Here is a 14454-nt window from a genome sequence, read left to right on the forward strand (position 1 = left end):
AGTAAAAAAACATTAATATATATTTTTTGTTTAAAAGATTTAGTAAGATTAGATAAAGAGTATTTGAATTATTATTATTATTATTATTATTATTATTAATATTAATATTAATATTATTATTATTATTATTATTATTATTATTATTAATTTGGTGTAGATGGATTTAGTAATATTCACCACTACCTCCCTACAAATGTATTTGTGTATGAGTACAATTCTGTTTTGTTGATTTTAGGACATGTCTTTAAATTAGGTTTTGAGTAGCGAACGTTAAAAGCCGTCAATAGCGACCAAACAAGCCACCAGCAGCACAAGCCCTAGTTCTTGATGCCGCTTATATACCTCATCTCTACACGCTCTCTTTAATTCTCCCTAATTTTCACTGCTTGCAAATCCAGTTTTCCCCTGTTTCCTGTTTCCTCATCGACAGATCAGATCTCTCTGTTAGGTACGTACGACTGTTCTTCGTCGAAATCAGGTTTTCGATTGATGCGTTTGAACTTGTTTATAGATCTCTCTATGATTACTGATAGTTTTGGGTCTTTTTCAAATTTATGTTTCCAATTGATGAATTTGGACGTTGTGTAAATACATTTTTGTTGATTGCTCGTCCTAGATCGTTGTTTCATGTTGTTTGATGATTTGCGTTGATTGTAAGTGTCGATATTATCTGTGCTGGTGAAGATCCAGATTTAGTTTTGATTTTATCTTTTTGTTTTATATAATTTTGCAAAATAAAATATAATGGCAGTTTAATATAACGATGGAAGCCATGGATAAAATTGTTGCAATCGCTAGTTAGAAACTACATGTCTACATTGTTTATCTTCACAAAATTTATGCTTTTTTCTATGACAAAAGTCCAAATACGCTGGTTTTAAAAACCTTGTCTGATGATTTAGGGTTACCAGTTAATGAAAGCCTCCAAACCTCTTAAATAAAAGAATTAACCATTATGTTTTAACGAGTGAGTAGCATGTAAAACCTCTGTATGTGACACATTTTTTAAACATTTAAATATAATGCAACATCAAACACTACACTGATAGAAAAATCTGAACACTTCTCAAGACTTTGGTAACATTTACATGTTATGTTTTTCTTTTGTTTACATTCTTTGTAACATACATAGTCGTGTGATTTCATTTGTCCAACAAAATCCAAAATCCTTTGACAAATCTAATCTTGTTTTAAACAAGGTGAATCTAAAAAAGGAAAAAAAAGATAATTTGATATTTACTAAATTTCTTTCCTTCCAACAGTTTTGAATCACTTTCATCATGTTTGGGCGTGTTCCAAAGAAGAGTGATAATACAAAGTATTATGAAGTTCTTGGGGTCCCACAAACTGCCACTCCAGATGAACTAAAGAAGGCATACAGAAAGGCTGCAATAAAGAATCATCCTGACAAAGGTGGTGACCCTGAGAAGGTAAATTTTTAATAAATTATGTTTTATATTCTTTTGTTTTCTTTCCGAACATTTTTTTTATAACTTATTGAGTTTTGAAAAAGCCAATAAGTCAGTAAGTTGTTTTTAAATGAAATCCCAAACACCCTCTTAAATCCACTAAATTTTGACAACATTTTCTTTTAAACCTCAAAAATGTCAAAAACATAATGTCTTTTTATGTAATTTAACCTTTTTTTTTTGTTTCTAAAACATGGAAAATTTTCAGTTCAAGGAATTGTCACAAGCATATGAAGTTCTTAGTGATCCAGAAAAAAGAGAGATTTATGATGAATATGGTGAAGATGCTTTGAAAGAGGGTATGGGAGGTGGCGGCAGTTCATCTGAGAGCCCATTTGATATCTTTGAGCAGTTTTTTGGTGGTGGTGGTGGTTTTGGTGGTGGATTTGGTGGTCAGTTTTCTTTTATTTCCTTCTTCTTCTTTATATATATATATATATATATATATATATATATATATATATTAATTACTTTCTTTTATTTGTTAATGAAAGCATTTTACTTTCATCCCTTTCTATTACATCGTTGTATTCTCAATTTTTTTTCTCTTTTTAATATATCTAACTCTGAAAAATCTACCCAATTATAGCATTGTAATTTCAATTTTTTTTTATTACTATCTTAACACATTGTATTTTGAAGAATCTACTGAATTACAGCATTGGATTTACAAGTTATTTCTTATTAAGGATATTGTGCTTTAAATAATCTTCTCAGTTATTGAAGTGGAAAAGACTTTGTTTTTGGATGATATTTACTATAATTCGGACGAATTTTCATTTATTTGTTTATTATATAGCATCTAACTTCATTTTTTTGAGTAAATTACAAGAATGGTCCCTATGGTTTGGGGCAATTTGCATGTTTGGTCCCTAACTTATTTTTTAACTCGAAAGGTCCCTACAGTTTGTTTAAATAGGGTAGGGTAGGTAATGTGAGGTGAGGTGGAAGTGGGGTTGGGGTGTGTTTATTTAAATAAATTAAAAAATCAAGGGCAAAATAGTCTTTTTAGCAGGGACCAAGCACGCAACAAAAACAAACTTTAGGAACCTTCCAAGTTAAAAAAATAAGATAGGGACCAAACGTGCAAATTACCCCAAACCATAGGGACCATTCATGTAATTTACTTTCTTTTCTGTTAAAATTTTCCTATTTGACTATAAAAAACCAACCCAATTATAGCATAGCACTTTCAATTGCTTTCTTGTAAGGATATTATGCTTTGAAAAGTCTATTCAGTTATATGAGTGAAAATTTATTTGTTTTTTTTAATGATATTGCTATAATTGGGTAGAACTTTCAAAAAAAAAAAAACAAATTCATCACTAATTTTTTTTACTCTGAATAATATATTATTTATAGGTGGAGGTAGTTCAAGAAGTAGGAAGAAGCAAGGAGAAGATGTGAAACAAGTTCTAAAGGTCTCTTTAGAAGAAGTGTATAATGGTGTTACAAAGAAACTCTCCCTTTCAAGGAATATCTTGTGCAAAAAGTGTAAAGGGTATGTATGTCATAATTATTCTATTTTTTATTTTTTAAAATATTTGTGTAAATTTAGTTTCATCGTTGAAACTATGTAAAAACAGGTCAGTTTGGGTTATATTTTATCTTTAATGATTCAAACGAGTAAAGTAAAAAAATATTAGCTGAAGAGTAAATTTTAATGGTCCCCACCGAATATTTTATATATTTTTTAAAATATATAAAATTATATTTGGGCTATATGTACAAAAGTCCCATTATTTTGATAAAATCCTAATTTTTCTTTTTGTACAGAAAAGTCCCGATTATTTAATGTCGTTTCCTGTTAAAATAAAAATAACTACTTTTTAGTTAATTTGGGCAAAATATTAAATAATCCGGACATTTGTATTTAATTTTTTTTCGGACTTTATTAAATTTTTTCCCAAAATAATGAGACTTTTCAGCATAAAACTCAATTATATTTTAAGGTAAATTTCAATAAATTATATTTTATGTATTGTTTTAAACTATTTGTATAAATTTTGCAATGGGGTCAACTGTAATTTGTGAATTGCAAAATTGCTTTATTAATGGTCCCCACCAAAAAACATAATATAATCATGGGTTAATTGTGTTTTTTTCCAAATTAAACCTCAAATTTTTTTTGCCTAAAAAAGACCTTGTATTTTTTTATTTTTTCCGATCTTGACCCTTTTAGTCATATTTTTCATTTTTTTTTAAATGTGAAGTTTTTTTCGAGAAAAACTAAAAAAGTTGAGGGTTTATTATGGAAGCATTTAGAAGGTGGAGGGCTTTTCCGAAAAAATGAAAAAAATCAGGCAAAAAATAATTTTGAGGGTTAATCTGGGAGTAAACACAAAATATAAGGTCTATTTTGAGATTAACCTATAATAATTTAGAAAAATAAAAAAAAGAAAATCATATTTTGCAATTACATTGCATTTCTCAAATACTTTCTTGTAGCCATTTGTCAGTTACTGTAATTTTGCCATCGACCCATTTTGCTCAATTTGTGAACATTCTTTACTTTAAGACATTATTCATATTTATTAAATTAAATTAATTAAGAATTTAATTTAATATATATATATATATATTTCAGGAAAGGTTCGAAAAGTGGTGCTTCATCAAGATGCTTTGGATGTCAAGGATCTGGAATGAGGGTGACAACCAGGCAAATTGGCCCAGGAATGATCCAACAAATGCAACATGTTTGTCCTGAATGTAGAGGCTCTGGTAATGTTATTAAAAAAATATATCTTCTTATTAAAACATATATTTTTTTTTTTTTTAATTTTGTAAATTTAATAGGAGAATCGATAAGTGAGAGAGATAGATGCCAACAGTGTAAAGGAAAGAAGGTGACACAGGAGAAGCGAGTGCTTGAAGTTCATGTTGAAAAAGGAATGCAAAATGGTCAAAAGATTCTTTTTCAGGGTCAAGCTGATGAAGCTGTAAGTAAATTTACACCCTTTCTTTTCTTTTTTTTTTTTTTTTTTTTTTTTTTTTTTCTTTTTTAAAAAAAAATATAAAAAACAACTTTCAATGCTATAATTAGATACGTTTTTCAAAGTATTATCTTAACTGAAGGCCAAATGGTAAAAAGTTAGGGATTATTTTCATAATCCTCATTTCCTTTACTTTTTTTTTTCATTATTGTTGACTTGATAAATGATGTTTTAAAAATAGTTGAGAAAATAAAGTCACAATTGTGTAAATTGAAGGAAATAATAAATGATGTTTTTTTCTTCTTCTGCATCAAGTAAAAAACATCCAATATATAAAAACATCTTTTTTTTTGTCCCATTATTTGCTCTCTGGATAAAGTGCTCTATTTTAAATAAGTAAATTGAGAAAATGACACAGTGGAAATACATGTAAAGAAAAAAAAATCAACAAGGGCAAATTTGTAAAAAAAGAAATTAGGACTTGGGAAAGCCATTTATTCTGGCATTAAATAGAAAAGGAATATAACTAACTGGTTGTTTTAAAATTGTTATTATACTTGTAATTTGTTTTTTTTTTTTTGAAAAGTAAGGGCAAAATGGTCATTTAGTCTAACAAATGAAGATATGGTATTTGCCTTGTAACCAACTGGTTGTTTCTTAATGACATTAAAATTGTTATTATTATACATGATTAATATTTTGAAATTTGTTTGTTTTTGGAAAGAGTAAGGGCAAAATGGTCATTTAGTATTAACCAATGAAATCTATATGTTTCTGTTTTGTAGCCTGATACAGTTACAGGAGACATTGTATTCATTGTGCAACTGAAAGAACACCCAAAATTCAAGAGAAAACAAGACGATCTTTATGTGGAACACAATGTCACCTTAACTGAAGCTCTTTGTGGCTTTCAATTTGTTCTCACTCATCTCGATGGAAGACAACTTCTCATCAAAACTAACCCTGGACAAGTCATTAAACCTGGTATTTTATTTTTTTATTTTTTTTAATTACCTAATTACCCTTTTCTTTTTCTTTTTTTTTTAAAAAAACTTTCTTTCTAGCAAAAGTCCGGCTTTTGTTATGGTCAAATCAAACACCCGTTTCTTAAATTTCATCACTAATCTTTTCCATAAAAAAGTTAGAATCTTGACCCTTTTTTCATTTATTATTTTTATGGTAATTGTTAGAAAGGTATTAATTATAAAGCCGATTTTTATGTGAAAATAAGTCAATTTGGATTTATACTGTGTTGCAAAAGGGTCAAATAGGTAAAATAAAAAAAGTGTTAATCTCACAAAAGACCTCATATATTATTTTTTTATGAATTAAAACTAAACTTTATTTTTTTTTTCCTTGTATTTTTTCATTTTTCCCGAAACCCCCCTCAACTTTGCCTTTTTCTCCGAAAAAAATCCCAACCTTCTAATTGTTTCTGAAAAAAACTTCAGACTTTTTAGTTTTTTCTTAAAAAAACTTCACGTTTTACAAGTTTTTTCTGGAAAAAGTGACTAAAAGGGCCAGATTGAATAAAATTAAAAAATACAAGGTCCGAAAAAAAATAAAATAAAAGTTGAGGTTTATTCCGAAAAACACACAAAAATATTCATACAATAAATCCAAGAGAAAAAAACAAGATGACTTTTATTGCATTATTCAAATAATTTAATTGATTACAGATCAATACAAAGGAATCAACGACGAGGGTATGCCACAATACCAAAGACCATTCATGAAGGGCAAATTAGTAATTCACTTCAACGTAACCTTCCCTGAACCGGGGGCACTAACACCCGAAAAATGCAAAATTCTTGAGACGATTTTACCCTCAAGCACAAGCTCATCTTCAATGTCAGTGGATGAATGTGAAGAGACGATTTTACATGATGTAAATATGGAAGAAGAAATGAGGAGAAAAGAACATCAGAGACAACAAGAAGCTTATGATGATGATGATGACGATGAACCTGGAATGCAACGTGTTGGGTGTAACCAGCAATAAAAAATAATATTTCACCGTTTTGGAGAGGATTATTATTTATATGATATGATATTTTGAAGTTTTTTTTTTTTTTTTGACTGGCTGATATTATTATATTTTTTGTTTTTAGGGTTTTTATGCATTGTTATGAGATTTGAATCGGGTTTAAGGTGTTATGTTATATTTTGATGATTATGGTATTTGTTTGTTTCGTTATATAATACTTGCTAGCAAAGTTGTTGAAAATGTGATATCCTCTTAGGATTGTTTTTGGGTGCGATTGTAAAATTGTTAGAAGGTTTTTTGTTCATTTTTTAAAAAAAAAAATTATAATATTTTGTCATATGTAAAGTAAGTGAATTTAATATTAATATTATATAACTCCTTTGAAATTGCTGTTAAATTATTATATGGTACATAAACGGTCTTTGGTTCCATATGGTTTTGCGGTTTTGTTATGGTTTTAGTCTTTGTTTGACATGATATGTTAACATAATGAGATTTGAATTGGTTTTAAGGTGTCAATGTTATATTCAATGATGATGATATTTCTTTTATTTTGTTATTAGGTATCCATATATTACATGAGTATAATTAAAAAAAACAAATATAAAATTTTAACAATTTGAAAAAATTTGAAAATTTTGAATTTATAAGAAAAATTTGAATTATTAAAATTATTGAGAAATTTTTTCTAATAAATATTTTACATATATATTATCTTACATATTAAATGTTGAATTTTAATTTAATAATAAACTATCTTAAAAATCTAGAAAATACCATGTATTAAAATGAGTGAGAAGATGACAAGTGACAAAAAAAACCTTCATTTATAAGGAGGATAACATTACTTGCAAGGTTGTTAAAATTGTGATGCTAATCATAGGATCGATTCTAAGGTTGTTTTTGGATAGGATTAGAGGGTATGATCCTAAGGTAAGACGTTTTTATTCGTTAAAAAAATTATAATAATTTGTCATAAAGTAACTAAGTGAATCGAATGTTAATTCTATAAAAGTCATTTAAGATAGTTTATTATTAAAGTATTATATGGTATATAAATCTTTTTTAAGGTTTGGGTATATTTCAAGTTTGCGTTTATATTTTTATATAAAGCGGACAATGAATATCGATATGGTTTGGTTTTGTTATCGTTCTAGACCATGTATGACATTAAATGTTTATCTTCCCAATATGTATTTATTTTTACTTAGATCGGGTTTGGATTGGAGTGGACAAGATTTGTTACAAAAGGAAAAAGTTATATGAAAGATTGATAAGAGCTTTAATTTTTTTTTATACATATTTACAATAATTGAAAATTCACAGAACAAAGACTAAGCAGATAAATCTGCATCAGGCAGTTTCTGAGGCTTCTTATTCCAAATCATTACTTCATCACATCAGCCAATCAACAGGAATGTGAACGGCACCAGCAACATGGAATCGTTGCATTTCATATCAAAAATGTCTGTAGCATTCAATCCAATCTTAGGCCCTGTTTGATTTCTTGCTGACCCAGACCAGTCAGACCCTTTTGGCTGACTCGGTCAGATCAATGTGTTTGATACCTCCATATGATGCGTCTTACTCCGTTACTCGGTCCTTGAACGTCTTACCGGGTCATCTCAAAAAACTCGCTGGCTGAAACAGATGAGCATCGTTCCCTTTTTTGCCCTTTTCTTTCTCACACGTTCCTTCACCTTGCCCACCTTCGACGTTTGCAAAGGCAAATAGATATCAAAAACTTGTATCTTCCGGTACGTCTCTCCACAACGCGTCTTCAATCTCTTCTTCACCCATCCTCCCGCCAGCCATGTTCGCCGCCTCCGAATCAAGCAACCCCGCCGACCTCCGCCCGAAGCTGACCATTCAGGTATATGCTGTGATATTTTATGAAGAGACCTAATCTCCATGTGAAATTGTGCAATTTAAAATTTGAGTTCTTGGTCGATGGTGTTGATATTTTAATTAAAATTGAAACTTCCTGAAGTATTTAGAATTTATCTTCGAATTTGTTTTAATGACCTGGAATTCGATGTTGAAGGAGGATTGATTGTTTTGATGAAATTTTTGCAGGATAGTTTCATTAGATTTCCTGACAACATGTTAAGTTATTTGGGTGTTTGAACTGATTCAAATGGAATACTGATTTGGTGTTTGGTGGATGCTACTAACCAGAGAGTTATTTGTCTGTAAAAGTTGATTGCTTTTAAACTCATTTTTGATCCATTGGAATTAGTTGATCTAGACTAGTTCATTCATTTTTATGTCTGTGCAGATTTCTAATTTTAATTAAATTGAACTAAATACAGTTGGGAAATCTTTGGTAGTAGAAGGGCATTTTGGGTAATTTATGTTTTATATATGTTAACAGGTTTAGCCTAATGAGGGGGGAAATCATTTTTTTTGAAATATGCACTTGTATCTTGTGAATAAGAACAATATGTGATATGGTTGCTGTTGCCAAAATTATGAAGGCTACATCAGCTCTTCCTTCCCTTGATCACACTTCCTATTGGGCTGATGAAAGGTTTGTATTTTTGTTCCCTATTGGAAACTATTTGAGTTAAATACAAAAAAAAATTTATAGATTGATTTATATTGTATATTTTCAGTGGATTCAAAGATCTATATGACTGGCAACATTTTATAGAAACCTTAAAAGAAGATGTGCACATAGTGGTGTATGTATATGTTGAATTTTGTTGGATGGATTTTTGTTTCAAGCAATGTGATAAAGATAGAAAACTATGGATTTTTGTTTCAATAAACAATGATGTTTGTATATGTTGAATTTTGTTTACTGTGGTTTTTTTCCAATCGTTTTCCAGTATGTATATACATTTGGATTGATTTTTGTTTCAATCAATGTGATAGAGACAGAGATAGAAAACTATGTTGAATTTTGTTTGGCTTGATATAATTGATAAATATAGTTGACACTTTATTGATAGAAAATTGTTTCATGTTTAATATTATGTTAGAGCAGGAGGGTACAATTGTCATTTTTTATCAGTTAGTATATTCAGTTAGATGTACAATCAAACAACAATGTTTCTTTCTCATTCAGGATTTCTTACTCAGACAGACCTTTCCCAATCAGCACTTTCTCAGTCAGAAACTATCAAACGGGGCCTTAGTGTCCCACTTTCTTACTTCTGCATGACATTCACATGAGTATGAAACCAGAAAGTAGAGGTGCACTACATTTATCCATGTCTTCGACAATAACGACTTGGTGCTTATCAAGTGTTTTAATTTTGTATATAAGAGGTAAAAGTAGAATATAATTATATGTTGAAGCTGAAAACATCCTATTTTTTCAAGGGTTTATGCCATAATTCAACAATAAACTAATTTTGTATATTATGCCAAACTATTTATTCAACTATAAGAATACCAAAGGATTTCAACTTGAGGCAATACCTACTTTACACCATAGAGGAATCTTAGTTATTTCCTCACCCAAGTCATGTAACCTTAGGGCATTGCAAGATGGAGAAGGGAAACAGATCTTCAAAGACAAGAATTATTGAGAATTATAAAAAACATGGAGAAGAAAAAGACCTTAGTGTTATATTGAAAGTTGTGTAGTTAAAAGTGTCACTCTTAGGATTTGCCTGGTCTTGACAAACACTTTCTTTTAAAGCGCTAAAATTTGTTTCTTTACTATGCATGCAAAAGAAAATTAGATATGTTTACATGTAACATATTTAGTAGTATATCTTAATTTGATTAAAAATGGTGATGTAGGCAAGAACATTACAAAAATGGACTCATTAAGGAATAGTTTCAGAAATAGTTCCTTTGATAGGAAACTATCACACAAAAGGTCCTTATGGCAGGAAAATGTTTCAAAGATGGTCCTTGTGACATGGTAAATGTTCATTGTGGCAGGAAATAGCTACAAAATCCGTGGCAAGAAAAGACGACATAAATGGTGTTTTTAAGAAACTATTACATAAATGGTCATTGGGGCACAATAACTATTACAACTACACACACATCAATATGTGGATGATAAGCAATATCGAAACATAGTTTTGTGCCTATTTCGTTGTGTAAACTCTTCCAAAATCGAGAAGTAAAACGAATGTCACGGTTTGACACAATAGTCAAGGGAACACCATGAACTTTCACCATCTCTTTCACTTACACTTTGGCAAGTTTTTCCGTAGACCATTGCTCATTGGCTACTATGAAATGCGCACATCGATCCACAATCAGCTAAATCATGTCGTGACCTCCCTTAGTTCTGGGTAACTTAGTCATAAAATCCATAGCGATGCCTTCCTACTTATCCATGGGTACCGGTAAAGGTTCCAAAGTCTCATATGGTTTCTGATGTTGTGCTTTAACTTTTGCGCAAGTCACACACTTAGCCATATACTTAGCGACGTCGAGCTTCATCGTTGACCACCAGTATTATGGTTTCAAATCCATATACATATTGGTGCTACATGGATGAATATAGTTCATGGTTTTGTGAGATTCTTCCATTAAAAGATCCTTTATACCTCCCATCTTTGGCACAAAAATTCTGTTTTGGAATACCTTTAATCCTTTGTTATTTGTACTGAACACTAACGTTTTTACCAAAAATTCTACCTTTCGGTTAACTCCTTCTAAAGCTTTGTAACACCCATAATCAGAAAGACCAAGAAAGGAAAGGAAAACCCTAAGTCAAAGGGGTCAACTCGTCGAGTCCAGGGTGGAACTCGACGAGTCCGAGCGGGATCCAGGTCGAAGAGTAAGTGACCGACTCAACGAGTCGGAAAGTGGACTCGGCGAGTCCGGTCTGGATTGGGAAACCCTAAGTTCGGGACTTGGTGCCTATTTAAACATCTCATTCTCTTCCCTAGGGTTCATATACAGTGTCTCTCACCCAGAATACCGAACCCTAGCCACCATATCCATTTTGAGCAAGATCTAGCCTTGGTGAAGAGATTTGAAGCTTGGAAGAGAAGGAGGTTCATAGTGGTGCAAGAGGAAGCCTTGGATACATAGTTGGTGTGACTTTACAGATCCTTTGAGGTAATAAGATGACCTTATTGCATTTAGATCTATCTTATGGTCGAGATTTGGGCATTTTGAGTATGGAGAAGGTTTATTCCGAGTTTGGAGTAGATCTGAGGTTGCTACCTCAGATCTAGGCTATTAAGGATCCAGAAAGCCATAAAGTTTATGCCAATAAGTTGTTGGTGAAGCCCCTTTCTCACAAACCCTAGCCCTAGAGTGTTTTAAGCCTATATCTCTTTGGTTTCACGTAAATTTTGCAACTTTACGTGAGGAATAGACTTGGGAAGAGTGGATCTATGAGTTGGAGCCCCTGCATGGATCGAAAAGCCACTGTATGGATTAAGAACTGAAGCGACTCGGCGAGTCCCATGGGTGGACTCGGCGAGTTGGATGAAGATGGGCATGGACTCGACGAGTTGGAAGAATAACTCGGCGAGTCTATTGAAGATTGTCTTGGACTCGGTGATTCTGTTCATGGACTCGACGAGTCAGATCATGAAACACTAACCCCTTCTGGTTAAGGCTCAAATCAGTGAGTTGAATGGTGACCCAGTGAGTTGGACAGGATGGGACTCAGAGATCGTGGAACTCGACAAGTCTTGGGGTGACTCGGCGAGTTGGGTCGCATTATGAGAGTTCTGAATATATGTACTCGATGAGTCAAAGGACTGACTCGGCGAGTAGAGTCAGCCAGAAAGATTGACTTTTTACAGAGTTGACTTAGTTTGGCTTCTAGAGTTCAGTTGGAACTAAGTGATATATGTATTGTTATTGGTAGCTCGAGGAGCTAGTGGAGCAGCGGTTCAGAGAATTTTCGGTCAACAACAAGAGGGTTATCAACAAGTTCAACAGTGTAGGTGAGTTTCCCTTTGTGTGAATGAGTCTACGGCCACAATGCCGACCCATTTAATTATGAGTAGGAAGACCCGGGGGTTAGCCCTAGGCACTATTTGCTAGTATGATATTCCAGACCAAGGTCCGATGTCGGGTGGGTGCCCAAGGAATGGTTTGCATGATAGAGTATACTTGTTGTCTGTGTGATGCATGTATGTGCCTGGTAGGAAGGTGAGTGTGGGCGAGGTCCCGTATCTCTCCAATAGCAGAGTATGGATGGTGTTCCATATCTCATTAGTAGCAGAGCATGGGCGAGGCCCAAGATAGGCATGGAGTGAGTGTGGGCGTGGGACCGTATCTCACTTACCGTAGGAGCTTGGACGGGGTTCCATGACTCACTAGTGACAGGATAGGGGCGAGGCCCAAGATAGGTGAGGTCTAAGGACAAGAATGCAGTAGGGTATGTTAATTTACGTGTTATATGTTATTTTGTACTATAGGTGGTTAGCGGGCGGGGCCCAGAGACAGGCGGGGCCTAAAAGAAATAGATATGTATCCGAGCGGGGCTTGAAGCCAGGCCGGGCCTGGAGCGGCGGGGCCGTTGTAGCAGGCGAGGCCCGGAATAGCAGTCATCGCCCAATATATGCTGTATGTGTTAGTGCAGGGTATGTGGTAGGTTGGGGAACTCGCTAAGCTTCGTGCTTACGGTTTTCAGTTTTGGTTTCAGGTACTTCCGGTAGCGGAGGGAAGAGCTCGGGGTGATCGCATGGCACACACCATTGATTAGTCAGCCTGGGATGTTTTACTCTGATAATGAAATATGCTTTGGAATTAATACTCTGAATTTATGTTATGACTTATGATATGTTTTTATGAATATGGATTTGATAATGATTTAAAGAAAAATTATTGGTATGGATTTTTGGGACGTTACAAGCCTCCTCCCAAGCTTTCTTGATACTATATACATTTGTCGAGATAATCTCAATGCTTAATGCTCTTGGACTTTTCCTCTCCAGGTTTATAAATATACTAAGAGCATCTGTTACGAAATTTGCTTTACCAGGGTGGTAAAGTATCCCGCAGTCATAATCCTTTAGTAATTCTAGCTTGCTTCTTTCTCTCAAGCTCAACTCCTTCTGATCATACAAATACTAAAGACTCTTACGATCGGTGAAAAGTTTACACTTTATGCCATAAAGATAATGCCTCCATATCTTTAGTGTAAAAATCACCGTGGCCAACTCCAAATCATGAATGGGTATTATGTTCATGGATTTTCCATTGTCCGAATGCATATGCTATCACTTTATCTATTTCAGTTAGAACACAACCTAACCCAACTCCAGACGCATCACTATAAATTATGAAGTCTTCAACTCCATCGGGTAAAGAAAGGATTGGTGCTTCACACAATCGCTTCTTTAGTTTCTCAAAAGCTTCTTCATGCTTTTCACTCCATATATATGTAGCTCCTTTATGGGTCAAGGCTGTCAATGGAGAGAATATCGAGGAAAAGCCTTAAATAAACCTTCATTAATATCCAACTAATCCAAGAATACTACGAATCTCAGTGGTACTTTTTGTTCGTTCTCACTTCATCAAAACTTCAATCTTTGCTGGATCAACCATTATTTCTTATTGGTTAATCACATGAACCAAGAATTGCACCTCTCATATCCATAAATTACATTTGGAGAACTTTGCATACAACTTCTCCTTCTTTAGAACTTCCAATGCTTCTCGAAAGTGCTTTCCATGCTCTTGCTGGATCATTGAGTAAATTGATGAGCACGATTATAGATCTGTCAAGGAAAGGTTTACAAATCCTTTTCATCAAATCCATAAATGTTGCTGGAGCATTGGTTAGTCTGAATGACATAACCAAAAACTCATAGTGCCCATATCTCATTCTGAAATCTATATTCTTGACATCTTGATCTCTTACCTTTAGCTGATGACACCCTGACCTGATATCAATCTTTGAAAAGTAGCGTACACTTTGCAATTGTTAAAATATATCATCAATCATAGGTAATCGGTATTTATTCTTCACCATTGCTTTATTCATCTCTCTGTAATCTATGTACATTCTCATGCTTCCACCCTTCTTCTTCACGAATAACACCAGAGCTCCTCAAGGTGACGAACAAGGTCTAATGAAACATTTTTCCAACAACTCTTGAAGTTGCATCATAAGTTCCTACATCTT

The 14454-nt window shown here is 32.9% G+C and overlaps 1 protein-coding gene across 1 annotated transcript; it reads left to right on the forward strand.

Annotated features, from left to right (window-relative positions):
- Positions 1-235: 235 nt before the first annotated feature.
- Positions 236-6583, forward strand: LOC145037763 (dnaJ protein homolog 2-like). Its single transcript, XM_078986477.1, has 8 exons — positions 236-448; positions 1263-1430; positions 1678-1861; positions 2832-2970; positions 4057-4190; positions 4266-4408; positions 5188-5386; positions 6082-6583. Exons 2-8 carry the CDS (start codon positions 1281-1283, stop codon positions 6402-6404), a joined length of 1272 nt encoding a protein of 423 aa, XP_078842603.1. The 5' UTR covers positions 236-448; positions 1263-1280; the 3' UTR covers positions 6405-6583.
- The last annotated feature ends 7871 nt before the right edge of the window (positions 6584-14454 follow it).

The sequence above is a fragment of the Lactuca saligna genome, chromosome 3 (assembly GCF_052625555.1).
Source record: "Lactuca saligna cultivar CGN05327 chromosome 3, ASM5262555v1, whole genome shotgun sequence".
Classification (NCBI taxonomy): Eukaryota; Viridiplantae; Streptophyta; class Magnoliopsida; order Asterales; family Asteraceae; genus Lactuca; species Lactuca saligna.